This window comes from Saccopteryx leptura, chromosome 11 (assembly GCF_036850995.1).
Source record: "Saccopteryx leptura isolate mSacLep1 chromosome 11, mSacLep1_pri_phased_curated, whole genome shotgun sequence".
Lineage (NCBI taxonomy): Eukaryota > Metazoa > Chordata > Mammalia > Chiroptera > Emballonuridae > Saccopteryx > Saccopteryx leptura.
The window spans coordinates 75,199,122-75,226,487 of record NC_089513.1 but is presented as its reverse complement, the minus strand read 5'-3'; the positions used below and the strand labels follow the sequence as shown (position 1 = coordinate 75,226,487).

General features: G+C 50.9%; 1 protein-coding gene across 2 annotated transcripts; it reads right to left on the bottom strand.

The window, feature by feature from the left end:
* Positions 1–11: 11 nt before the first annotated feature.
* On the bottom strand, positions 12–27,354 carry DPH5 (diphthamide biosynthesis 5). 2 transcript variants are annotated; one of them, XM_066352870.1, is made up of 8 exons: positions 27,210–27,354; positions 26,836–26,993; positions 20,751–20,875; positions 15,747–15,855; positions 8,679–8,799; positions 3,403–3,442; positions 1,843–1,946; positions 12–876 (listed from the first exon to the last, which is right to left on the bottom strand). In XM_066352870.1, exons 2-8 carry the CDS (start codon positions 26,968–26,970, stop codon positions 647–649), a joined length of 864 nt encoding a protein of 287 aa, XP_066208967.1. In that variant the 5' UTR covers positions 26,971–26,993; positions 27,210–27,354; the 3' UTR covers positions 12–646. The 2 variants fall into 2 exon arrangements, with proteins under 2 accessions (XP_066208967.1, XP_066208966.1); XM_066352869.1 differs by having other exon boundaries at positions 27,142–27,317.
* Between the last annotated feature and the right edge of the window lie 12 nt (positions 27,355–27,366).

Below are 27,366 nucleotides of genomic sequence, written 5' to 3'. Positions count from 1 at the left end.
TGTGTTCAAGCTTAGATTTTTAAAAACTTTATTCTGTAGTCAGAGAGTTTTCCATGTGTCAGCTGGGATGGGAAAGTTGCTATTTAAAACCGAACAGCAATTGTACATGGGTGACTGACTGAACATTTTATAACTCAACAATTATATACCCTACAACATACGGCCGGATACAAGCTCCGTAACTAGGGTGTCAGCTAAAAAAGATCAGTGAAGTCATCCTGTGGCTTGTGCTCAGACGAGCATTAAGTAAGCGGGACGCGTCCTTCCCACCTGCTTACACGCCCTTATCCCGACCGCTGTCACGACAGCTCACTCACCTTGCAGCTGGGACAGCTGACTCTAAGGAAGGAAGGGGTTCCACCTTGCACTGACTTGTTTCCTAGAGAAAAACTGCCTTTAAGTGACTGCTGATGAGTGTCTACCTCCATGTGCTCACGTCCTGAAAAACTGCCCAAACGCAGGCAGCCACAGCTGATGATGACGGAGGGAAGGAACTCCCGGCCCCAGGAAACAAGCTCTGTTGAGTCAGCATCGTCCTTCTTGGTCATGTGCTTTGTACTTAGTGGTAAACCAGGAGGTCTGTTCCCGTTACACAGATGTGTGCCTGGTGCACCAGGACTGGAACCAGCCTCCAAGCAGAAAAGGTCTATGTGCGGAGTCCGTCGGAGCTCTGGGGCCCTGACCCGGTCTCGGGGACAGAGAAGAGGTCAAGCATCTCCGTCTCCAGGGGGTGCAGGCTGCCTCCGGTGATAATCAGGGAGTGTAACGGTCCCCCCAAGTCCACGGTACACATTTGCCGCAAGGTGCCGGCTGCGATTTTCTGGTCCTCGGCTCCAACCCTGGCTAAGCCAACACACAGCGTCTCCTCGGTGACCGCTGTTCAATAAAAAAAGATGGCGCCGTTCAGTTTTGCACGTGCACTGGGCTCTCCGACAGTCAGACCAACATTCGTCCCAGAGGTACACTCAGAGAGGCCCCCAGTGTCTTAGGTCCCCTCGGTTCCTCACTGAGGACCATGACCCGGCCTTGGGTTTGTTTACACTGTCTGTGCTACCCGATATGGACATGTACAACACTTCCATTTTTACTACGTTATTGAGATATGTTCCCATGGAGCAAGCTGTGCCGGACGAGCTATGGAATTACGATAGACGTGTACACGTGGGCTTCTGCCCACTGAATCAGCTCTCTGACAAACTTCAGTCTTTCCATGTTCTAACTGGAAGTTATAAGGGCGGAGATAACACTAGAGATGCAGGAAAAGTATTTAGTAAACCACTGAGCCCTTAACAAATAATGGGCATTATGGCATTACCTGTAATTTCAAGTTCCAAACAACCACCATTAGTGAACGCCAGTATTATCCACGCTGGTGCAACACCCTGCGTGGTTTCGTGGTTTAGCTGGGAAAGCCGTCCGAGGGAGCACTGACCCCATGGGGCCCGTGGGCGTGAGAGGAACCCGTACAGTGTGACGGCTCGAGGACCTCCTTGTGCTGTTATGTACGATGCACCATGTGTAGATATTAGGAATATGAGGACAAATTCTCTTGTCTCTATCCTGAAGAAATTTAAACTTATATAGTAACATGTTTACTTCCACTGTGACTTCCAGGCAATTGGCGAGAAGCCCGCACTCTCTGGAGCGGTACTGCTTTTCTAGGAAGAACTCCCTTATCTTTCTTGCACACTTTGAGCCGGTGAGATCTAAGGCTGAAGAGAACGGGTGCAGCGCGGGGGACTGTCTCTGTGTGGCCTTCCGCCCTCACACATCGCATGCATGGCGGGGGGCAGAGGGTGGGGGGACGGGGTGGGGCAGGGCGGGCCCCACTGGGTCCAGTACCTGGCTCCTCTCCTCGTGCTCTCTGGTTCTGAACAACCTCCAGAAGCTGCTGGGCTGCCTGGTTCACGGTCATGTAGCGAGGCGGCTCGTAGAGCTTCCTCCCCCTGGAAGTGGAACACGGGCCGTTGGTCGTGGCCGTGGAATGACGTCACGCACGTTAGCGCAGGCGCCCAGGGACGCCCAGCACCCGCCTACGTGCCGTCTGACGCTCTCCCGTGGCACCGCCTTCGGCACACACAAGGGGCACAGACACGGCGGTTTCCATTGTGCTCTATTTTAACTGCGCTCTGATCTCACCGAAATGTTGGCAGAAATAAAACAACTTAAAGATAAATGGCGAAGATTCAGTGAGGCCTGGCAGTCTGTTCCCTAGCCCCACGCAGCCAGGCTCGACGGTACCGGTTCTCACCGCGGGTCTGAGCCACGCCCCCTCTTCCCGTTCTCACCGCGGGTCTGAGCCACGCCCCCTCTTCCCGTCCTCACCGCCCTGTCTGAGCCACGCCCCCTCTTCCCGTTCTCACCGCCCGGTCTGAGCCACGCCCCCTCTTCCGTCCTCCCCTCAGAACACACGCGGCTGAGAACGGGCGCCTATGGCACGGTCACCTTGGCAGCGCTTAGCCCGAGGTGTCCCCGCCCAATGGTCACAATGAAAATGGAGCTTGCGCAGCTTATAGAACAGATGATACAGATTATTTTACTGACTTTCAAAACAACTCGAGTCAGCCTTGTCTGAGAGAACTATAATGCAAGCCACAAGCATCATTTTAAATTTTCGAGTACCCACGTTAAAAGTTTAAAACAATTTTAATGATGTTTTATTTAACCCAACATACCCAAAAGATAGTATTTCAACATTTACTCCTATAAAAATTATTAGAGATTGTTTTTGTACTGGGTCTTTGAAATCTAAGTATTGATAGTTTATGTAGTTGATGCTTGTAGCACATCTTGATCCAAACATTAAATTCCCATTGGAAATGCTGGATCTGGATTGAGACTTCATAACATTCAGTTGTAAAGGAAGGTTTACATATTGAAGTTATTCTAAAGCTACTTAAAAGTCTTCCAATAACTAAGCTGTTAGTTTTAAATTCATTAATATTGTATCATAAATTCAGTTCCTCAGTGACATCGGCCACTATTCTAGTGCTCATCAGTCCCAGGTGGGAAGTAGCTAGTGCGTGGACATTGTACTCACGCAGAAAAGGGTCACGACTCATTATTTGTACGAGAAAACCAGGCTCAGAAATGGAAGTAACACCCAAGAGCCGTAGCCAGAGGTCGACTTGGCACTCGAACCCATGCCTTCTGCCTCCCAGCTCATTAATTCGTCCCACAGATACTGTCAGGTGCGACCACTGTGCTCAGAAACGAACCCGTAAGACCTGCTGTTCCCGCTCAGTCACACTCCTTATTTCATAAGATTAAAAACGTTTCGTTTTTAACGGCAGTGAAAGCCGATTTTTAGCACTCCTCAGAGCTGATGCCACCGGGGCAGAATTTATTGGCTTGCTCGAGGAATGAAAACGGATGGAGCGTTGTTCTCAGGGTGAGACATACCTGATCAGATTTTCCAAAGACTGCTCCTTTACTTTGATATCTGTAGGAAGGAAAAAAATAGTTCTCTTTTACTGTAAGTAACCACTGTATCCAAAATCCTCTGTGGAAACCTGAGTTTGGGGGAAATGCTCTTCTCAAGTCTCCAAAAAGCTCGTCTGAGAGTTCGTGAGTTGCCCCTCACGCTGGCATCTAGCCCATTCTCAGGGAAGGGCAGCGCGTGGAAGCCTGAGGTTGTGTCAAGGTCCTCGGCTAGCAAACCACAGGAGGCTGGCCCGAGGAGGGTCCACCCTGGGAGGACCCAACTTCCTCTGGGAGAGAAGCCACAGGAAGGGGCTGGATAAACACCATCGGCGCGGCACCGAACGGCTCACTGGTACCTGGTGGCCGCACAGACCTGGCTTGTTATGACCCCGTCCTGACCTACTTTCCAGGCACTAGAAGGGAAGTCTCGTGCACGCGACATAAATATTTATACATAGGAGGAACTTCTTAACGACATTTTGCTAAGAGACTTTCACCTTCTTATGGATGGTTAAGACACGCCTGATAACTTAGGAAGAAACGCTTTAATACCAAATAGTCCTGCGTTGCCGGGCTTCCCGAGCACTGTCCACTGTCCCGGGTACGGGATGCCTCCGGGGCCAGAGGGCCCAGGACCTGCTCTCGTGAAACCCGGCGTCCGAGCACCACCATCGCTCAGCTGGACCCTGGCGGCACGGATGCTGGGCTGGACCGCCTGCGGAGAGGTAAGGAGGCAGAACCCTCTCCGCCTCGGGGGAATTCAGCACACAACGGTAACAGCTGCTTCCTGCTCCACGCGCTCAAAACACACGGGTCAGCCAAAGTTTGTTTCTGCAGAAGTAAATACAGTGCGACCAAGGGGCCCTGCTCATTAGCCTTGCGCAGCCCTCCTGAGTGACTGAGTTTCCTATAAAGGAGACGAGAGGCTCTGCTGGGCAAACACAGCAGAGATTCATCCCATAGATGTGCTTCTACGTGTTCTTGGCACCAGCGGTGAAAGTATTTTTCTGGTTCGAAATGCCATTATTTAATATTTCCACTTCTCTGGACATAGAGGGGAAAGTGCATGCATATCCGTTATTAAAAACGTGGCCGCCGATACCATTAGCGGTATAATCGCCTCGGGATTCCTTTTAATGATATCTGTGACATTTTCCAAAATTCAACATCTATTCATTCATTCACCTTGAGCTTCTGAAGTGTTATTTGTGATTGAGCAGTTTGAAACTGAACATTTCCATTTTTTTTCTTTCTACTTTTTTAGTGGTATGCTCTATGGAATTGTATTTTTAAACTGAAGAGGATGGGGAGGGAGGTAAATGCTTTGTAGTAGAACATCAGTGAACCAATCTTGAGTCAGTCCAGCCTTAGCGTTTTTCCCTTGTCGTGCACACACGCCACCTCTATTCCTGCGCCACCTGCCGGCTCGTAAACCCCGCTGTGCGTGTCGGTGCCAGGGCCCGGCCAGGCTCGGCCGGCACTCCACACGCGTCCGCCGGGTGAACGGGCCGCGGGCCTCTCCCCCACCCACCCCGAAGCAGCCCGAGTCCCACCTCCTTCACAGGCCTTTGCTGACTTCCCTTTAAATGCCCTTCGTTCCTTGAAATGGCTGTCCTGCTAATGCTGTATTTTACTGACCTCTAGTTCTACCATACACATTGGTCTTATCTTTCCAAGTAAACTTTAAATTCTCTGTGGTTTCCTACCATGGTGTAGTCTTCCTAATCCTTACACAGCGTGCTCCAAGAGCAGACACCAATAAACAGACATTCATGTGAAGATCGAGGTCCCGGATGACTAGACAGAGACCTACGGTGTCTCACACAGGGTCGGGCAGAACTGGGTCTCCAGTCCTTGAATTATTTGTTAGTTATTGTATCATTTTCCATAGGAACGACTGTAAATCTGCTTTTGCCCCACCCGGTATTTCACACCTTGTTCCTGCTTTTGTTCGTGGAGGGAGAAAGATATATTGTTTCAGTTTGTTTGTCTTTTCCCAGGAAAGCCAAGAAAAGAGGCAGTTTGCCGAAAGAGAGTTCAAGGGCCAAAATTCCGGTCTGTCTTTCCTGCCTCTCCCTACGGCAGATCTGAATTGTTCTTTTCACCTTTCGTGGACACAATGGCCTGAGCTCCAACTCGCTTTCCAAGCCCTGAGGGCAGGACGCCTGTCTAGTGCTTCCCTAGAATTAATTCCACAAGAACCCACTTCCACGCTGAGAAACCAGTCAACACACGTCACACACACCTGTAAACATTTTTAGCTGCCTTTCACCTTCCTGCCCATCCGCCGTTTCCATGGACACAGGAGGAGCCCTGGGGTGGGCTGCCTCTCCAGCTCTCCCCTCCCTGTTCTGTCGGGACCGCAGACAGAGCGCACAAGCCTGCAAGCTCCCGTGAACTTGTCTGCAGTCTCTCAGCGGTCACGTGCTGAATACACAAAAGTAAGACTGGTTTCTTCCCACACGGAGAATCCAAGGACAAAACTATAAAGCTAATTAAGAAAGTACTATATTACACCAATAAGCCAGAATAAGAAAACATAGCATACCAGCTAATTGTGGGATATAGGCATAAGCCAAAAAAACCCCAAACAAACAAAAAACCCACCCAGCCGGATCAGCCATGGTGGCCTGATCTAGACCTCGAATTAATTAGGTGTCCATGTGATTGTAATAAAGGAACCTGTTCTGGCTGGAGCTCAATCAACTAGTAAGAGTCAAAGATTCTCTGTGCCAAAGGGTATGAGAGACCAGGTCTGAAAAAATAAACTAAAAAAACCCCCTTCAACCAATTAACTTCCATAAATATTTACCGAACAGCTGCGACTGCCAGACCTCTAGAGTCAGGGAGCGAGCAGGGAAGAGAACTAACGAGTGAGTAAAAGGACTCAGGTGGCAGCGAGAGGAGGAGGGCGGGAAGGGACTCACGGGGGATACACCGCGTCCGCATTCCGCGTCACTGGGTACAGCTGTCGGGTTCCGAGGGCCACAGGGCTGAGTGTCACTGGGTACAGCTGTCGGGTTCCGAGGGCCACAGGGCTGAGTCTCATTGGGTACAGCTGTCGGGTTCTGAGGGCCACAGGGCTGAGTCTCATTGGGTACAGCTGTCGGGTTCCGAGGGCCACAGGGCTGAGTCTCACTGGGTACAGCTGTCGGGTTCCGAGGGCCACAGGGCTGAGTCTCACTGGGTACAGCTGTCGGGTTCCGAGGGCCACAGGGCTGAGTCTCACTGGGTACAGCTGTCGGGTTCCGAGGGCCACAGGGCTGAGTCTCACTGGGTACAGCTGTCGGGTTCCGAGGGCCACAGGGCTGAGTCTCACTGGGTACAGCTGTCGGGTTCCGAGGGCCACAGGGCTGAGTCTCATTGGGTACAGCTGTCGGGTTCTGAGGGCCACAGGGCTGAGTCTCATTGGGTACAGCTATCGGGTTCCGAGGGCCACAGGGCTGAGTCTCACTGGGTACAGCTGTCGGGTTCTGAGGGCCACAGGGCTGAGTCTCACTGGGTACAGCTGTCGGGTTCCGAGGGCCACAGGGCTGAGTCTCATTGGGTACAGCTGTCGGGTTCTGAGGGCCACAGGGCTGAGTCTCATTGGGTACAGCTATCGGGTTCCGAGGGCCACAGGGCTGAGTCTCAGTGGGTACAGCTGTCGGGTTCTGAGGGCCACAGGGCTGAGTCTCACTGGGTACAGCTGTCGGGTTCCGAGGGCCACAGGGCTGAGTCTCAGTGGGTACAGCTGTCGGGTTCTGAGGGCCACAGGGCTGAGTCTCACTGGGTACAGCTGTCGGGTTCCGAGGGCCACAGGGCTGAGTCTCACTGGGTACAGCTGTCGGGTTCCGAGGGCCACAGGGCTGAGTCTCAGTGGGTACAGCTGTCGGGTTCCGAGGGCCACAGGGCTGAGTCTCAGCCCCTCACCGCTGCGGACGGCGCACACGTGAGGGGGGCACTGTGCCTACAGGGCAGGGGCTGGGCGGGGCCCGTGGCCACTAACTAGTGTCCTGACTACTCTAGATATTAATTTCTCATCTTTACCCCTGAATAAGTGCCTCCTGTTAGCAAAACTTTCCTATAATCTTTCTACTGAAAGAGACATCCTGACTGGCTCCAGTCGTGCACGATGACATGTTGTGGAATAACACTGGCCATGTTACACAAATGACCTGAGAGCTTTGGCATATGGTCGTGTTTTCTAATAATGCTCTGGACATCTGTGCTTCCTCCGGAGCCCTGAGCCAGGGGCTCTCCCCCTGCGCTGACCCTGTGCTTGGGGCAGACACTGGTGACCCCACGGTGCCCCTACAAGGGTGCTGTCCAGCGTGTGGCCCCAGCGCTGACGCCAGTGGGTGAGCACAGGTGACCGGGCACGACGGAGGAACTGCAGGGCTGTCCTGCTGACACCTGCAGCGACTTGACAGGGACACAGCGGTCTGCGGGGTGCTGCTCTCACCTGCTCCGCGAGGCGCGAGGGGCTACTCCCGGCTGGGAACAGGGAGTGAGGTCAGCAGCGGTCACCTGCTCGCTAGCTGCCCAGGGGGCGCAGTCAGACCTGCCTCCTGATTCGGAGCCTAAGTGCCATTCAGAGTCATCAGAGATGAAACAAGCTCTGTCTGTGAGTCAGTCGTGGCCAGGATGTGCACAACACACTCGGTTAGAACAGGAAGTGGACGTGACCCTGTCGAATCCCGGCGTCTGCCTGACAAGGGCAGTGGTCCGCTCGCCCACACGGGGGAGGCCACGGGGCTGGGACAGCAGGACGCAGTGAGAGGGCTGTGAACACGGGCTCCGGGCCCTGCTCCTCCTGGCACCCACAGGCCGGTGAGAGCGGGACCCCCTGCGCTCTGGGCCCCGTGGCGTCTGCAGGCCGGGTGTCCGCAGGGGCCTCCGGATCTGTCCCTGGTCTCCGTTGGTGACTGAAGGTGCGCGGCCTGCAGCGTTCAGGGGACTGCTCACGGAAGACATGGGACTATGCGCTCAATGCATGTCGGTGAGCTAGGGGACTGACCAGCACAGGGTCCTGGGGGACAAATGAGGAGGGTGTGGGGCACTGATGACCAGTCTCTCAGGGCACAAGGGGACAGCTGTGCGCGGTGACCGGAGCAGGAAGGGTCTGTCCCGGAGGATGGGGAAGCGCGAGGCTGGACCACGCCCATTCTCACCGCCCACTCGCCAGCCACCCGCAGGACGGGACGCCCCACACAGATCCCAGACGGACCGCGATGACAACTCCGCGCTGTGACTATGGACGCGCGCGCCCTCACCGAGCAGGCAGAGCGTGTGCAGGCCACTCTGTCGGTTCTTCTGCACTTTGTCAAAGAAGCTCTCCGGCCGCCAAGTGTCCGTCCAGAAAACAATCGACACGGTCTCTCCAAACTTATACAGCTAGAAAAAAATAACACCAGTCATCAGTGACGGGACAGTTCACTACGTGCTACTTCATAGATAACCAGAGTAAGAAGGGAGAGGCAGGCTTGAGACGGGCTGGGGTCGCCTCTGTCACAAGAGAACCGAGGCAACGAAGTTCTCTCGGTGCACGGCAGCTGGCGTGCTCTGATGCCTCGAATATCCTGCGTTCCGTACGGGGCCATGCGAGGCGGTTCACACTCGACACCGGGTACGGGGATGTGGGGGCAGGTTCACACTCGGCACCAGGTACGGGGATGTGGGGGCAGGTTCACACTCGGCACCGGGTACGGGGATGTGGGGGCAGGTTCACACTCGGCACCGGGTACGGGAGGTGCAGAACCAGTTCACTACCTAGCTATGCAGCTGCTAAAAACACTGTAATATAAAGAATCTGGTGAGAAACAAGCAAACAAAGGCTTCCGAGCCGTCAGTAGGGCTCACAGGTTACTGCTACTGTCCTCACGTAACAGATGAGACCACCAAGGGTCAGAAACAGCAAATGGCTGAGGTCGCACAGCGGGTTAGTACAGAGAAAGAAGAAGGCTCCTCCCCACCTCAGTGAACCTCACACAGGGTGTACCCCCTGCCACTCCTCAAAGCTCCTGAGTGTCCCCACTGTGTGTCCCCGCACCAGAGGCCAACCAGGGGGCCTTCCTCAAACCTCCTCCTTCTCCCCCGTGTCCCCCGCCCCTCCGACACCGCACACCAGGAGGCTGGGGAAGGGGTTGTCACCCTGAGGCATCGCAGCTCTGTCTTCAGAAGCTGCTAGAAGAGGTCAGGGGAAGCTGGTGGGAAGATAAGAGAGGCCAGGTACTCAGGGTCCTCGTCCCTCCACCCCCACGCTCAACTCTTCTTGGCTTTTATACACTGAGGTCTTAAAAACCATCACCAATAAGCCCAACAGTGACTGTGAGTTCCCAAGAAGGCGTGTCACATTCCTCGTTCCCAACACCTGAAAACCGTGGGGAAGGTATTTCCCCACAGAGGCCATGCACCCACGGGGGCGGTCAGAGCCACAAATCAAAGTACAAACAACCTGTAACCCCAAGAATTCAGGGGCTTACATCGATCTTCCTGCTACATGCAACAGTTTTTCTGTGAAAAAAAAAATGTATTTTGGTTCCAAGGCGGATTCCTGGAACACGCTCCCCCAAGCCACAGAGGTGGGCCTAGCCCTGTCGAGGGGTCCTGTCATTGTTACTGTCTCCGGAGAGGCACGTGTCTGACAAGTACTCGTACAGACCACACCTGTGTGCCAGGCACCCTGCCGCACAGCCCAGCCGGCCTCACGTCCCGGGCAGGCAGGCCTGCTGCGGTCACGCCCGGGTTCTTACCAGTCGGGTGGGCACAGGCCAGTCAAGTGACCTTCCTCTGTGAAAGTGAGTATAGTGACCCCGACCTAGTCACGTGGTTTTGGAAGCATTGACTGACGGTGTGTTGAGTGCCCACTGCCTTGCCCACAGTAAGTGTTAGGGGCTTGGTGGTGTCGTAACGGTGATGTTCACAGCGAGGAGACGGAGACGTTTTAAAATGCCGCCTTCCACCACAACCCAGACGCTTGCCTCGCTGGAGTGAGCTCAAAATGATGGCCAAATATTTGATGATGCTTATGGTTTAACTCTGACAAGTCCAGCTGTTTACATTCTAAAGAGAAATTTTGGCATCTCTGATTAGATTCTGAAATATAAATGTTTTTCTATAAAAAAAACCTTTAAGGGTATTAAAGTTAAATGATATATGCAACAATATACACACACTGGAAGTGGGCCCTCAGTATTTTAAGAGTGATGGAGGTCAATTCCTCATTCAAAAAACAAACAAGAGCTGGGTCGTTTAACGGGACTGAGGGTCGAGTCACACACGGGTTCGCGAGACCCTTCTGTGCAGGGGCCTCTCTGCACTAACCGCCCGTCAGGGGAAATAGGAAACCCCCCCCCGCACTGCTCCCCAGGACCCGATTCACGGGCTGTGCTCATTCCCGTGGCCGCCCCTGAGCTCCGGGATGTGACGTAGTGCGCGTCACCATCTAGATGCCAGGGCCGCAGAGAGCAGGAGGGCGGGCCCTCGTGTGCATGAGCCACACTCGCCAGGACGCCACGGAAACGGCTGGGGCGAAACCACGGCGCCCGGAACGGAGGCCGCAGGAGCCCCGCAGCGCGCGGCATGTCAGCGAGTCCGTGCTCTGACCACGGCCCCAGGCGACAGCGAATCCACCTGCGGAGGCTACAACCACACAGGGCTCTTCGCTAAGAACCGCCAGTCAACACATGCCGCCTTCTTTTTTTTTTTTTGGTTTGTTTTAACCTGGAGTTAAGTTATATAAAAAGCAGTTTTTTCTAACCTGATATTGGATTGCGTTTTTCATTGAAGACAAAAACTCAACTCAAAACGAACCATCTGACTACATGTATATAAGACACTACTTGAAGACGCACAAGGACAAATGTTAGGTAGCAAATAGTAACGATCAAAGGGGGACGGGGCTGTACTAGTGTGAGAGCCGAGCATCTCCCGGTGGAGCACCCACCCGAGGGCGGCTTCCGAGGAGACCCGGGCGAGAGCGGACTGCGGCAGGTGCACGTGCGGGCGGGGCATGCGGGGGTGGGTGCGCGTGGGGGGGGGCGGGGGCGCGGGGCAGAACACAGGTGGGAAACCTTGGGCCGTACCTAGAAAGGCCCTGAGCAGTCTGCCTACAGACAGCTGCTGCCCACCCTGCCTCTAACCAGCGCCTCGATGTCCCGACACCCTCTCGGAGGACAGCCCGTCAGTGCGGCTCTACGACCCGGAACCTGACCCCGGACTCCTTTGCCCTCAGAGCCCTCCACGCCACGTGCCTCAAAGACACCAACAGTCTCCCCACCCCTGACCCCGCCACCAGAGTTCCTGCATTTCAGAGGCCCAGACGCTTTGCAAACTCCACTTTATAATCTGCCTTTCCTGCTTCTGTTATTTTACGTTCAAGCAGAAATATTTTGTCCTCCTTAAGCTAAAAAGTATCTTCTCTGCAGATGGAACTAAGAACTTGCTAGGAATACTGCTGAGCCCCACACGCCCCTTTTACACATGTATGTGCTCAGTCAGCTCAGTGACGTCTGCGCGACAGAAGAGGGCTGGGCCAGCAGCGTGCTCACAGCGACTGCTCTCGGAGCTGGTTTATTTTAATCCTTGTGCCTCCTGCTGACACTCAAGGCTCTGCACAGGGCCACCTACGAGGCAGAGGCAGCTCCACAACTCGACAGACAGATATGACAAGATTTAGATTCTCACACACATGTGGGCAAATCCACATAGGAATTGAATGAAACGATTCCAGTTTAAAGCATGTAACCGCAGAGACGAGATCCAACTTGGGGGAATAAATAAATAAGCACCTCAACCCAGTAAATGTTTGAGGCATGTCGAGTATATGCACGGCGCTGCAACAAAGCGCGGTGATGGAGGATGAGTAAAGCAAGCAGCTGTAATACGGGGAACACACGCATGCGCACATGCACACACACGTATGTACACGTAACTGAACTCTGTACAGGAATGGGATCTACTAGGATTGTCTTGAGTAGAAGAATGGCACAACTGAGTCTACAACAACAACAAAACAAACTATAAAGTGGAAGAGAAAGACTGCAAGATGGCTATTAAATAGTGATGACAGTTACAATGGAAATGGAAATGGGAGGGGGAAAAGCATGGCCCTTTGTGAGCAGGTGGTCAGAAACAATCCTGAAGAGCCCGAAGGAACAGAGAGCTCAGGGGAGGGGTGAGGCCACACACGCTGCATCCAGCCCGCAGGACAGGCCACCGCTCCCTGCACCTGGCTGGCTCTCTCTCACCTGCGTGAGTCCTGGGCAGTGACACCCACAGAACGCTTCTGCAAACCAACAGTGGGGCCACTTCGAAAGTCTCACCCGTCTGTCACCGCATTTTTACAGAAGCATTACTGTATCCCATCACACACATCATGAACAGTACATGGGAAGTACCACGCACAGGAAGTGTTTTAGAATCCACACTTTCTTCCTTTATTTGGCCTGTCTGATTCAGGTGACTGTACAGTCAGTGTGCCATGAAAAGAGTGAAGGAAATGAAATAAACCAAACTGACAGCTCATGACTGTGACTCTTGGCGCTGGGACTATGGACGCTTTTATTTTCTTCCTCATCCTTACTGTATTTTCCTAATTTTCTATTAGTATCTAAGTCATTTATTATTAAGGAAAAAGTTATATTTTTTATAATGGCTCTTCTAAAGCCAAAACAACGGTAAATGATGGTCATTCTGATTCTGCATGACAAAACTGCTAAATGCTTAACTCGGAGAACTCGGGAAAAGAGGACTTCGCTCCATCTGTCTTTTGAGCACTGAGAAAACTCCCCGACCTTTCATTAGCAGTTATGTCTAAATACAACCAACCTGCCCGGCTCAGGACAAATACACAGATTTTTCTTTCATTAGAAAAATCCTCATAATACAAATAGTACAAGTGTTAGGAACATTTATTACTTTGGAATTTCAAACAGCACTTCAGAGTATGCATGTTTCTAATATTTTAATTTTGAAAAACATCCTAAAATCCGCTCAGTGAAAATTTGAGTATCTAATGTATCTTGTGGTCATGGTAAGGTGCCCTGATCTGAAGTTGGAAAACAGCCAGATCTTCCAAATCTACAAGATATTGGAGCTTATCTAGTTAAGAGTTCTTTGTTTTTAGCGCCAAGTCTTTTTTCCACATAAATTCTGAAACAGAACGTCAGAAGGGTCAAAGATGATGATTGGGGAAAGACTTAACTCTACTCAGCTCACTCTAAGACAGAAACGTCAGAAGGGTCAAAGATGATGATTGGGGAAAGACTTAACTCTACTCAGCTCACTCTAAGACAGAAACGTCAGAAGGGTCAAAGATGCTGATTGGGGAAAGACTTAACTCTACTCAGCTCACTCTAAGACAGAAACGTCAGAAGGGTCAAAGATGATGATTGGGGAAAGACTCAACTCTACTCAGCTCACTCTAAGACAGAAACGTCAGTAGGGTCAAAGGTGATGATTGGGGAAAGACTCAACTCTACTCAGCTCACTCTAAGACAGAAACGTCAGTAGGGTCAAAGGTGATGATTGGGGAAAGACTTAACTCTACTCAGCTCACTCTAAGACAGAAACGTCAGAAGGGTCAAAGATGATGATTGGGGAAAGACTCAACTCTACTCAGCTCACTCTAAGACAGAAACGTCAGAAGGGTCTTAACCTATGAAAAAGACTTGAATTGGCAAGGTTTGTGTAAGCATGCATTTTATCAGAAGACAGAAGAGACAGCCAAATCCTTTGCCAACTTCACTGTAATGACTAAGACCAGGTGGTGAATACTGAGAAGCCAAGCCTTTTCTCTGGTTCTTCAGAACCAAAGGCAGTATTTCTGAGAGCACTGACAAGATTAATCAACTAAATTAAGTAATTAATCAACTAGTCTTACTGGGTGACAGAAAATACAGACCCCCTAAAGGTACATAGATAGCACCGTTGTCCAATGCCAATGTCTTTTTCTTGTTGTAAATATCTTTCTTACATTACACAATCCAGGAACACGCTGGGGAATACCTTATTTCATTGACACTAAGAGGCACATTTTATTTTCCATTATAGCTGAAATAGGAATGTGTCTTAACAATCAATGAAATCTTTTAAATTTTTTTTAAAATTAAAAAATTTTTTTCCATTGACTAAGAGAGAGGCAGGCTGGGGAAGAGAGGGAGAAGCATCAACTCGCTGTTCCTCTTAGTTGTTCCACCCATGATTGCTTCTCATGGTGTCCTGACTGGGGATCGAACCCGTGCACTTGGTGCACCAGGACGATGCCTTATTCACTGGGCAACCCAGCCAGGGCTCAATCAATGAAGTCTTAAGACCACTGCTGGCCATGAATAGTTGTCATGGATCATATGTGTGTGAAGATCAGAACACAAATGTAAACCTTGCAGAATGAATGTCAACATCTTGAAGAAAATCTTGGCATCGGTCATGGGGCGCTCTCTTAACCCTGTGGACCATAGACTGTTGGGTTAGAAATAACTTTGCACACCAATAACTACAGAGTTGGTTTAAAAACTACTGCCACTGGCTCTTGCATTTTCACAGTCTTTACGAAGTGCTGCGTCCCGGGCTCCCAACGGTACAGAGAACAACACTGGGGAAGGAAGGCGGGGCCTCAGCGACGCAGAGGAAGCCCCTGGGGAGAAGGAGGGAAGAAGGCCTTTGGAACACGTAACCAATTTAATTAGATTATATTTGCTTTCTTATGTATGCGCACCTTACTGTAAGATTAAAATCTTTCTCTAGCTAAATTTCAATGGTCCATTCCAATGAAGGGGGAAATCTAAGTTATAGAAAAACTTCGTATAGAAAACTTTAGCATTAAAACACCTAGTTCACACAAATGTAGTATAAAATAATAGTGTCTTATAGTCTGAGAACTATAATAAAATCTACTTGCAATGTGAAGGAAGAGAAAACATTTTTGCTAAAACCCAGTAAAGGCCTTGGCCGGTTTGCTCAGTGGTAGTGCATCGGCCTGGCGTGCAGGAGTCCTGGGTTCAATTCCCGGCCAGGGCACACAGGAGAGGTGCCCATCTGCTTCTCCACCCCCCCTCCTTCCTCTCTGTCTCTCTCTTCCCCTCCCGCAGCCAGGGCTCCATTGGAGCAAAGTTGGCCCGAGAGCTGAGGATGGCTCCATGGCCTCTGCCTCAGGCGCTGGAATGGCTCTGGTTGCAACAGAGCAGCACCCCAGATGGGCAGAGCATCGCCCCCTGGTGGGCATGCCGGGTGGATCCCGGTCGGGCGCATGCAGGATTCTGTCTGTCTGTCTCCCCGTTTCCAGCTTCAGAAAAAAAACCCACAAAAAAAACCAGTAAAAAACACCTGCGCAGCGGCGTTACCTGCAGACCACAGCAGCCGACGGCACTCATGATGGATGCGTTGTGGATCACCCGGTAGGGGATCCCCAGGGCCTGGGCTCGCAGGATCAGGTCGCTGTGGGTTGTAGCCCTGGAGTGAGAAAAGACCAGGATGAATGAAAATCACCAACACTGGCACTGAAGGACAGTAAAGCCATGCTGTTCCCTGAGTTCCAGTCAATCAGAGGGTCAAGGGCACGCTTTTCCTCGATTTTAGGCTTTGGGGCTGGCAGAAGTGTAAGTCTCCCACACCTGCCCTGGCCACATGTGACTGCCCCGGCAACACACTAACGCAGCCCGGTTGCTACAGGGGGCGGGCCCTCTGTCCCGTTAACACCCGCAAGGACCGCCGCAGGGTGTGCGCTAGCGCCGAGTTCTGCAGCAGCAGCAGCTTCCCGGCCGGGGGGCCCAGTGATGGCACAACTGGACCAGCTGGATCAACAGTCCCGCTCCATCCTGAGGGTCTGTTTTTGTATCTTGAAACCCAGCACGGAAGATCATACGGAGCATTTTCATAGCCCGGCATCTCCGTCCCCCTGTGGTAGAGCGGTGGCCGACAGACTCCTGGCTGGACCTCACACCTGCCCGTCAGTCGTGTTACTTACGACTAACAGTCTTCCTACGTGCAGTGATATGTGGGCATGCCCTGCCCGTAACCTCTCCCTTTTTGAGCTGAATCTAATCACTCTAATTAGACAGGCCGTGGCGGAGAGAAAATATATGTAAATGTAAATACAGAGGTCGGACGGCGCCCCCCACGTCGGCTCAGAACTGCATTATTAAAGAGGCCTTTTCCCCGGATGAAAAGGCCCTGCTGGGGGAAGCAACATTATTAGCACGTTTGAGAACTGGGAACAAACGGGCGGAGTTCTGCGCCCTGGACAGCGCATACCAAGTAGGAAGATCAAGGGCCCGCGCCCGGTGAGGCCACCGCCGACAGATTAACCGGGGCCCACCAGGGAGGCCTGTGTTTAATCATACACATAAAATAAAACCTGGTATGAAAACAATCATTCATTTGATTTAGAGTAAGCTTTTTAAAAAATGTAATACAAACGCCAGTTGTAAAAAAGTATTTCAATATCACCGCCAACAGAATTTCACTACTTAACCGGAAGGTGCAGGAAAACTGGCTTGCTGGCTTGGGGAGTTATTTCTAGGGTGAGCGAAAGAAAATCTGGTTTTAGGCTGTATCTCTCTTTATCACGAGTTCCTTTAAAATGACCAGATGTGGTCGGTGTGCTGTGAAGATTTAATGACTGAGCAGAGTGACTTGAATTTGTGAAACTGACATAAATGTGATTAAGTAAGCCCCTCAGATTTCCACTATAAAAATCTGTGACAAAATTGGTTCTTCATCATCACGATCACCTAGATGACACTGCCTTCACGAAAAGGGAAAAACAGATCTGAAGCCCAGGCTGAACCCCTGATGGTGAGCACTCCTTCCAACCTGGGGCTCAGGAAGATGCCTCATTCACATCACTGGAAAAGTAACTGTGTGTGTGTGTGTGTGTGTGTGTGTGTGTGTGCGCGCGCGCGCGCGCGAAGACAAATGTTACTACGTCTGGGCGCGGGGCTCTATCACATTCACAGACACATACATAAACACACACACACACACACACACACACACATTGTGGAGGGAGCCATATACCCAGAAATGTAGTAAATTTGTCTTAATATGCTCGTTACTCGATAATTTCAAGAGATTCAAGAACATTTTGACCCATAGCATCTACAGAATAAAGAAATCAAAGTGCCCACTTTGAACGTGTAAGACTTGGTACATTTATTTTAAATTTTGTTCCGTAGTAACATTAGTGGTGGATATTGTATCGCCATATTTGACAGAGGTGTGGCCGATGATCTGAAAATTGACTAATATTTGCAACAACATAGTGAAACTGATACCCTCAGGAACTACTGGACACAGTATAAATTGGTCCCATTCTTTGGAAAACTAACTTGTCCGTATATGCTTGAAAATGTCTTGTGTTCAAAGTGCCTAACCCCTTTTTCCTGGTATTATAAAGCTACTTTGGAGAATCTACCCTATGAAAACAATCCAACACGTGGGGAAGGGGATGTGGGAGGAGAGGAAGGGGCTCGAACACATCAACACAGACACGGAGCTTCAATCACACTGGAGAAGTGACCGAGCTCACGGTGACGACGTTTCCTGGACCGCGGCGAGGGCCCCGCACTGCCCAAACACGTCACACGCAGTGGGGACAGCCCTGTGCACACAGCTGCCCGAGGGCACAGGGAACGAGGGAGGCACATTCTGTGCGTCTGTACGCCGTGAGGGAGAAGGCACTCACATCAGGAGAAAGAAAATGTGTTTGTTTATTATAAATCCCATATAAAGATCATATAAAAATAAATGGCAAAATAGTACCATCACTAGAATTTGTTTAATGATGACGTTGTTCAACTGCTCTTTCTGGGGACAGAAAAGCTCACATGACTGAGTCAGAGCTAATGATGCGGCATTTTTAAAGCCATTTACATTCCTTATGTGATTAACTTCCACATTCCTTTCAATAAGCTGCGATAAAAGGGCAAAGACGAAACTGCATCACTGACTTAGCTGACTTTCGGTCACTGTCCTCAGGGATTTAAGATCGTCGGCGCTGGATGGTGATGCCGGCTACAGAACACAGACGTGGTTAACGCCCCTGCGCCGCACGCTTGGAGACGGTGAAAACGCTCAGTGTTAACGCGTGCTTGATTACGATTTCTAAACATTTTCAAAAATTTAAGATTATACAATGTTCCTTGTTTTTAATCTTTGTACTCAAATAAGGAGAAAGGGGCTTAGAATCAAACAAAGAACACTGTTTCCGTTGTCACCATTAAGGAGGAATTGCAGCACCTTGTTGCAGTCTGTATTCCCTGCCTGGTTTACCCGTTTAATCCACTCATTCTGATTCTTCAAGGCCCAAGTAAAATTTACACGCTCCCTACCATCCTGTCTTCTCCAACTACTGTTTCCCCAACTGCTACAGCCGACAGTAATCCAGTGGGTCCGTGAAAAGGAGCTATAGCAACTATCACCTAAATCTGAACACAAGACGGTACGTGATCAGGCACTGACACAGGCACTGCCTAAGAGTCGAATGAAATAAAGATTCATGGGAGAGGTGGGATGTGAGCAGGGTCTCGAAGAACCCACTGTCTTACTAAAGCGGAACTGGGGGTGACAGCAGCTCACAAAGCTGTACGGTCCGTCTGACAGTTGTTACAAGAGCAGGTCCTAACAGTTCTCATCACAAGGAAGAAACATGTTTTGCTTTTTTCCTGTTTACGTGAGAGGACGGATGTTAACAAAACACTGGTTGTCATTTCACAGTACGTGTAAGTCGAGTCACTACGCTGTACACCTTGAACTGACGCAGTGCTGTGTTAACTGTGTCTCAGTGAGACTGGAAACACCTAAGAGACAGGGAGGAGGGGCTGGGAAGGACAGTCTGTCTCAGGGAGAAGGCGTGAGCAGAGACGAGGTGGTGCTCGCACGCCCAGGGACCCGCAGGCCTGCAGACCCGGCTCCGGCCTGGCCGCGGAGGGAGGGGCCAGAGGGCACAGCAGACAGGCTGCGGGAAGAGCGAAGGCCATGGACCGTCCCTGCCCTTTCTCTGGGCTCAGCTCTTCCATTGCCTGGTCTTCTCCCTCCACGGGCTTCAGGGCAGGCAGAACAGAGGGTAGGACAGGGCTCTGCACAGCAGGCCTGAGCGGAGCTAACACCGTGCTCATCGTGAGCCCTTCAGGTGGTGGCTTTATCACTACGAATGATGAGCCTCGGCCAGGCGGAGGCAGCCACAGTCAACTGGGTGCAGTACGGGCTGGGTTAGCCCCATCGTGGGGCCAGAACGACGAGCCTGGACCAGGCGGAGGCAGCCACAGTAAACTGGGTGCAGTACGGGCTGGGTTAGCCCCATCGTGGGGCCAGAATGACGAGGAAGGAAAAGATATGAAAACCCCAGTTACACAAAAGTCAGTGGCGTGCTTCTCAAACTGATCAGTGAAAGGTCCATGTTTTCTTAATTCCTGAATTACTGTGGAACAATAGTTTTGTAAAATGCAGGTGAAATAACACTAAAGATAGGCTCCAGATTTTTATTACTGGACTCGGTAAATTCCTTTTTAAAAATGTGATACCAGGTCCTGGCCGGCTGGCTCAGTGGTAGAGCGTTGGCCTGTTGTGTGGAAGTCCTGAGTTTGATTCCCGGCCAGGGCACACAGGAGAGACGCCCATCTGCTTCTCCACCCCTCCCCCTCTCCTTCCTCTCTGTCTCTCTCTTCCCCTACCGTAGCCAAGGCTCCATTGGAGCAAAGTTGGCCCGGGCACTGAGGATGGCTCCATGGCCTCTGCCTCAGGCGCTAGAACGGCTCCAGTTGCAGCGGAGCGACGCCCCAGATGGGCAGAGCATCGCCCCCTGGTGGGCGTGCCGGGTGGATCCCGGAGGTGCCTGCAGTTTACCTGCAAAGCCAAGGGCAGGAATGGCTCTCAGCAATGCTGCACACGTATGTAACAGTGATATCCCGGTCACGTCATCTGATGCCCTGAGTAACCTCCCTTTATTTTTAAGTTTATTTTACTGATTTTAGAGAGAAGAAGGGAGAGAGTGAGAGAGAGAGGAACAGGAGCACCAATCTGTCCTGTATGTGTCCTGACCGGGGGTCAAGCCGGCCACCTCTGTGCTTCGGGACGGTGCTCCAACCACCCGCGCTCTCCGGCCAGGGCTCGTGCCCTACACGACCTCCTAAGACCCCTGATAAACAATGCAGGGGGTGCATACGCTCACACCCTTGCCAAGCAGTGTTTCTTCATTAACATCAGCGGTAATGAGTCTAAACCACAAAGTTTGAGAGAGTCCCTCCTCAAAACCTGGCAGGCAAAAGGTTTGACATGTGCCACGATGATTGTTATTGATTAAAAGTAATAATAATACAATTAAAATGGAGATCTCTGCTTCGACTTACCCGAGTGGATCTCCAACGACGAGGAAGGCGACGTCGCTGACGCCGGCATCCTTTAAGATATTATCTGCTTCTTGTTCCACTTCTTCCCGATCAGCAAGAATTAACTTTCTTCCATAAAACTCTTCCTATAGATTGAAGTCCAATGTCAGCATGAGACAGCAGGTCTCTCCTACACACACGCACACACACACACACACACACGCACACACACGCACACACACGCACACCTTCGTCTGGGGCTGGTGTAAGTCTTGGCAATCCTCCAGACCACTGCCTACAACTCCCCAGCGAGCGAGCAGTCTAGATCCTGTTGCAATTAAACTCTGTCTTTGGGGCTGTCTTAATATCCCAAGAGGAGGCAGACCTAACATCTGAGGCTTTCTGCATTTTAAATTTACCTCTAAATTTGGATCTAATACAGAACACTGTGGGATGGGCAGAGACGATGAATGTCAGTGTGAGCCTTATTTCAGAAACACAGTCATACAGAATAAATACATTAAAACATAAGTATGCGCATTCATGGTAGTTCGGGTTTTATTAAACATTCCACGGGCAAAGCAATGGGACCCTGGCTAAACTAACAGTAACATCAATGAGAAACGAGAGAAAATTAAGATTTACTTGTTTACAGAAGCAGCAAATATTCCTACATAACTGCAGGAAAGACTAATTTAAAACTGTATTTCCCAGTGGCTGCTAAAAGGGAAGAGTGGCAGGGTAAAACAATCCTAAATGTATAGAAACCTCCGCACAGAGTACTGTGAAGGGGCCCCCTGAAGTCAAGGCGGAGAACAAGCCAGGAGCTGAACAACCCTGGAGGGGCCGTGTGCAGGTGAGAAGGGCCATGTGCAGGAGAGGAGGACCGTGTGCAGGGGAGGAGGGCCGTGTGCAGGCGAGGAGGGCCGTGTGCAGGCGAGGAGGACCATGTGCAGGTGAGAAGGGCCGTGTGCAGGCGAGGGGAACAGTGTGCAGGAGAGGGGGACCGTGTGCAGGTAAGGTGGGGCCGTGTGCAGGCGAGGGGAACAGTGTGCAGGAGAGGGGGACCGTGTGCAGGCGAGGAGGGCCGTGTGCAGGCGAGGGGGACAGTGTGCAGGCGAGGAGGGCCGTGTGCAGGCGAGGGGGACCGTGTGCAGGCGAGGGGGACCGTGTGCAGGCGAGGGGGGCCGTGTGCAGGCGAGGGGGACCGTGTGCAGGCGAGGGGGACAGTGTGCAGGCGAGGAGGGCCGTGTGCAGGCGAGGGGGACCGTGTGCAGGCGAGGGGGGCCGTGTGCAGGTGAGGTGGGGCCGTGTGCAGGCGAGGGGGACCGTGTGCAGGCGAGGGGGGCCGTGTGCAGGCGAGGGGGGCCGTGCAGGCGAGGGGGACCGTGTGCAGGCGAGGGGGGCCGTGTGCAGGCGAGGGGGGCCGTGTGCAGGCGAGGGGGGCCGTGTGCAGGCGAGGGGGGCCGTGTGCAGGCGAGGGGGGCCATGCGCATGTGAGGAGGGGCCTGGTGTGCTGGTGCTCATGCAGTAGTGGTTACAACTACCAGGCAAGACCACTCATCTCATAACTGATTTCCTGTGGAGTAATATGTAATTCCAATACAGTCAAAGTGGATGCAGAGCTAAATAATACGATCTCTAACACACGGAGAAGTCTGCTAGAGTCACGAAGGGTTACGTCACAAGGATTACACGCCAAGGCCAACGCTGTGAAGCTTGCTGGGATGGAAGGGTCACTGGGACTCAATGATCTGTCAGGCGAATGACTAACCGAACAAACGAGTAAGCGTCTGAAGACAAAGGCTGTTGTTCCAAGTATGACGGACAGTTATTTCCTTACAGATGTTAACTTTATGAACCCAGAAAACTTAATAGTTGCAGAGCATTTATATTCACAGATGTAAAAGAACACAAATATGACTACTGAGAAATGAAGATGATGTTTTTTCTTCTGAACTTTTAACATTTCTTAAAGACCAAGAAGTCACAGGCTTCTAGCTTAAAGCTAGCGGTAATCCTCGCTGATGTTCTATACGTGGTTTAGGGACAGAAAGCCCCCTCTCTCCAAGCCATCGATACATGTCACTCCGTATTTATCACTTATCCTGGGTAACATTTTATTATCTAATTGAGACCACAGAACGCTTATTTTAAAAATCCCCTTTAAAGAGAAACACACACACAAAACACCTCAAAATAATCGAATGGCTAATTCTCTTAAAAAATATTCAAGAAAGAGAAGAGACAGCAAAGGCAGCAAAAGGCTGGCCGTACATCACTTTTAATTGACCCATTTATTTATTCGTTGACTCACTTGAAAAATATTTCTTGTGCACAACCACTGTGTCAGACTCTACGCCTGACACTGGGGGACAGTGGGCACGGGACACACACGAGACACCCCTGGCCCCGTCCTGTGCAGCATAACGTCTGGTGGGGAGTTCACTGTCCCAGGACGGGGACTGTAAGGGCACATGAAAAACAAGCAGTAGCACTGAAGAATGATCTGAAATTCATACTGAATTATTACCCAAGGACAATCTCAGTCCTGGTCTTCTCCATTCATGAAAATGAAGATCAAACGCAAAATTCACTCCTGGCTTTAAGTTGGCAGGTTTTGTCTAGAGGGCACAGGGTAAAAACTAAAAGTAAAAATTACTTTTGGGTATTTCTGGAAGGATATACAAGAAATCTGTAGTGACTGCTTCCAGGAAGGGGTCTTGGGATGGAAACTGCCCTTTAGTATCTTTTGAATTTCAACCACGTAACATATAGTCAAAAATGCAGAAGAGCAGACACTCAAAAGCAGTCTACAGAAAACCCGAAGAGTAACATGTAAAATTAAAAAGCCAACATTAACATTTAAAGATGAAATGGAGAAATAAGGGGCTCACGCAGGGCACCGGGACCGAGGGAAACGCAGAACTGAAACAAAGAGAAGGTGGTGTCTTTAAAAGCCAGTTTCAAGGCGTGGCCAACTCTGTCAGAGAAGTTAGAACAGACAAGAATTCAGGGCTGTGCTCTGGGGTTCTCTGCTTCTGAATAACTTCAACAGACAAAGAACTATTGCAGAGCTCCGGACGCCAGCCTGCAGGCGTCCAAGACCGGAGTGCAGGTGGGGGACAATAAAAGTATAATGCTTTTTTCAAAAAGCATTGGGCAAAAAAGGAAGAGTTTTCAGAATGGACAAGATGGGAATACGGTTTTGGGATGAGGGTAGAAGGATGTTCAGGTGGATGGAACACAAGAAAGAGTTCCATCTTGCGACGGGAGTTGACGTTCCAGAAGAAAGGGGGAGAAAGGAGTTTGCAAAACACACATCCAGATGGAGTTCACCTTGAACAGGAAGAGAATCCCCTCTTCCAAGTCATTTTCAAAGGCTGCCGGGAGACAGACTCAGAGTTAGGGAAAAGACAAATGGGTAGGGAGCTAATAAAGGTCACAGCTGATGGCCTGTTTTCTCAATGTAAAGTCCTTTACTGTCTTCTTCTCTGTCCCTCTGTCTCCATCCACAACAGTTCCGACAGGACAAGGACACTGTGGGCTGGTTTCCAGGTGAAGCAGGTTAGGAAGAAAAGAGAGGGAACATGGGAGTTACTTCAGTTACCGGTATGCCCAAGGACAGTACAGGGGTCCTCGGGTTATGACACAGTTGTTTCTAGAACAGTGACAGAACCCGGATTTTGATGTAAGTAATGATACACCCTAGCCTAACAGAAATGGAGTAACTGCGCTTTTAACAGTCCAGAAAGGTGTGGGTAAACACAGTGGGGGACACCAGCTCCCCCCCCCCCCATATATGGTATTACCACATATTCTGCCTTGAGCAACCAAACTAATTTGCGGCCTAGGCCCTAGTACGATGCTAATGGCTTAAGCCGAAACACTCAGGTCTCAATTTTATAAAGTTTTTATGGGGTGAGTGTCATAAACTCGAAATGCCGTATGTTGAGACTGTCGCAACCCGAGGACCCCTGTACAGCGAATGCTGGGCTTTTCTCCTCCCTGCTCCTGCTCTTTCTCTCAATTATTTTCTCTTCCGCCAGGAATGCTCTTTTTCCCTTCCCCTTATCTAATTTTATCTACAGTAACAGTATTTGTAATGACTCGTTTGCACTGAGCTCACTCTGTGGTCAGGCACTGTTCTAGGAACTTACACAGTTCAAGAGTTCATTTAATCTTCACCACAATATGAGACAGGCACTATTTTTTTTATCTCTTTTACAGATAAGGAAAATAAAGCAGAAGAAAAGCTAAGTGAAAGCCCAAGTTTCAGAACCTTAGGGGACAGCAGAACTTCACACGGGCTACAATGGGGCGTGGCCAGAGCTACATGGGGCGTGGCCAGGGCTACAATGGGGCGTGGCCAGGGGCTACAATGGGCGTGGCCAGGGGAGTTGGTGAGCTCTGCTCTCTGCAGGGAGCCGGGGCCCCAAAGCCAGTCCCCTTTGGCCACAGGCACCTTCCTCCACTCACCCTGCAGCACTGTATAAATATTACCGTTTCCTATTTGGACCATGATGTAAATGTAAACAAACAAACAAACAAAATGACTGAGATACATTATTTTAAAACAGCTCAAATTCCATTTACTCCACAGTATTCCCTGACCATCACAGTATGAAGCACCTTTCTCTCCTACATGTATTCCAATTGTAATTAGTAGTTTATTATTATTATTATTTTTGTATTTTTCCAAAGTGAGAAGCTGGGGGGTGGGGGGGTAGGCAGAAGACAGACAGACTCCTGTATGCTCCGACCGGGATCCACCTGGTATATGCCCACCAGGGAGCAATGCTCTGCCCATCTGGGGCCTTTGCTACGCTGCAACCAGAGCCATTCTAGCACCTGAGGCTGAGGCCATGGAGCCATCCTCAGTGCCCGGGCCAACTTTGCTCCAATGGAGCCTTGGCTGCAGGAGGGTAAGAGAGAGAGAGAGAGAGAGGAAGGAGAGGGGGAGGGGTGGAGAAGCAGATGGGCTCTTCTCCTGTGTGCCCTGGCCGGGAATCGAACCCAGGACTTCCACAGGCCGGGCTGATGCTCAACCACTGAGCCAGCTGGTCAGGGCCCAATTGTAATTAATAACTAGTTAATTATTTAACATGAAACAGCTTGTACTATTTACTGGTGAAGGCAAAAATGTGAACTTAAATACAATCATCTAAGTTTTTTCCTGCAACCGTTTCCCTCTACCACTGTCATCATAGATTATCATCAACAGAAATTGCCTAAAGAGTTGTATAAACCAAAATTAAAACTCCTGGATTTGCCACCTCTAGTTTAATTAATTTCTGAATACTAAAGAATATATAAATCTTCTGTTTGGCTGTTTATTGCAGAGGACAGGAGACCTGAAATTCTCCAGGTCACCTTTTTGTTTGGAAGACTTGCTAGACTGACCAGGCAATTCTAAAATTCCCTCCTTCCTCCTACAATCTGCTCTTCGATCTTTTCATCTTACATTGTGGAGTTTGACAATGAACCTGAACTGAACTCAATTTAATAGGCCCTTAATGACAGCCAGCTATAACGTATGATACTCCAAGAAATGCAGTGTTGACTCCGTCCCAGGATCACTCAGTACACAGGTGTCTGGGTACAAGCCTTACTGGGAGAGGTCTTTTTTAAAAGGTAAGATCTCTCTGGATAGATGCATACTTAGAAAGGCAGCGACCCATTCCCTGTGGAAATACTTCAAAGGGGGGAAGCTTTCAGCTCGGTTTCTGAATGCACAACCAACTCATTAAGGCTGTGACAGCCCCCTCATTAACACTAGACCCAGAAAGGATTACTCACGCTATCTCATGAAATAAGGGATTTTGAGCACTGTCCCCAAGAGTGTAACATATTTTTCCTGCTTCCTGGAGAAAGCCACAAAATTAGACTTGCAGATAAGACAAGGCACCCTTTCATCGCCCGCGTCACTTGGCTGGTGTACTAATTTCCATTCCCGTTCTCTCCGTTCTCTCCAAATCCTTCCTTAAGGAGCAGGGGGCGGTGTCTCCGAGGGTTTGACAGTCAGGTCTGCAAACTGTTGGGCTTGGAGCAATGGCAGCCAGCGGGGCAGCCTCGTTCCCGGGGGGCGGGGGACCCGGGCACCTACCAGGACCTCCTGCCCTACAGTCAGGACGGAGGTGTAGGCCTCCAGGTACACGCGGCTGCAGCGCCTGACGGCCTCCAGGCCCTTGACTGTGATGTCCTTGGCATCTCCCAGGCCCAAGCCGATCAGGTAAAGCATGTCAACGTCCAGGGGGAGGGGCACTGCAGGGCAGATGGACAAGAAAAACGGGTGTCAGCGACCCCACCCCCAGCCCCGCGCGGGGATCCCCGAAGCTTCGAGATGCTGAGCACGAGGAGGGAAACCAAAACAAACTCAGACCACAAGGAGCGAGGAACTGGATTAGCTCACTTCCCGCTTCCTAAGTGAGCATCGGAGTCCGTGTCCTCAAGCAGCCCCATCCCGCTCGGCCCACCAACCTAACAGCAGCCGATCACCCGGGGACAGAGCCGGCGGGGGGAGGGTCCCCGTCGTCCCCAAATTGCTCTTTGCCGGCAGGATTCGCGCCCAGCGCGGAACCACGCCGCCGGTTTCACCTGCGGTGCCGCAAAGCGCCGGCGCCTTTACGGCACTTTA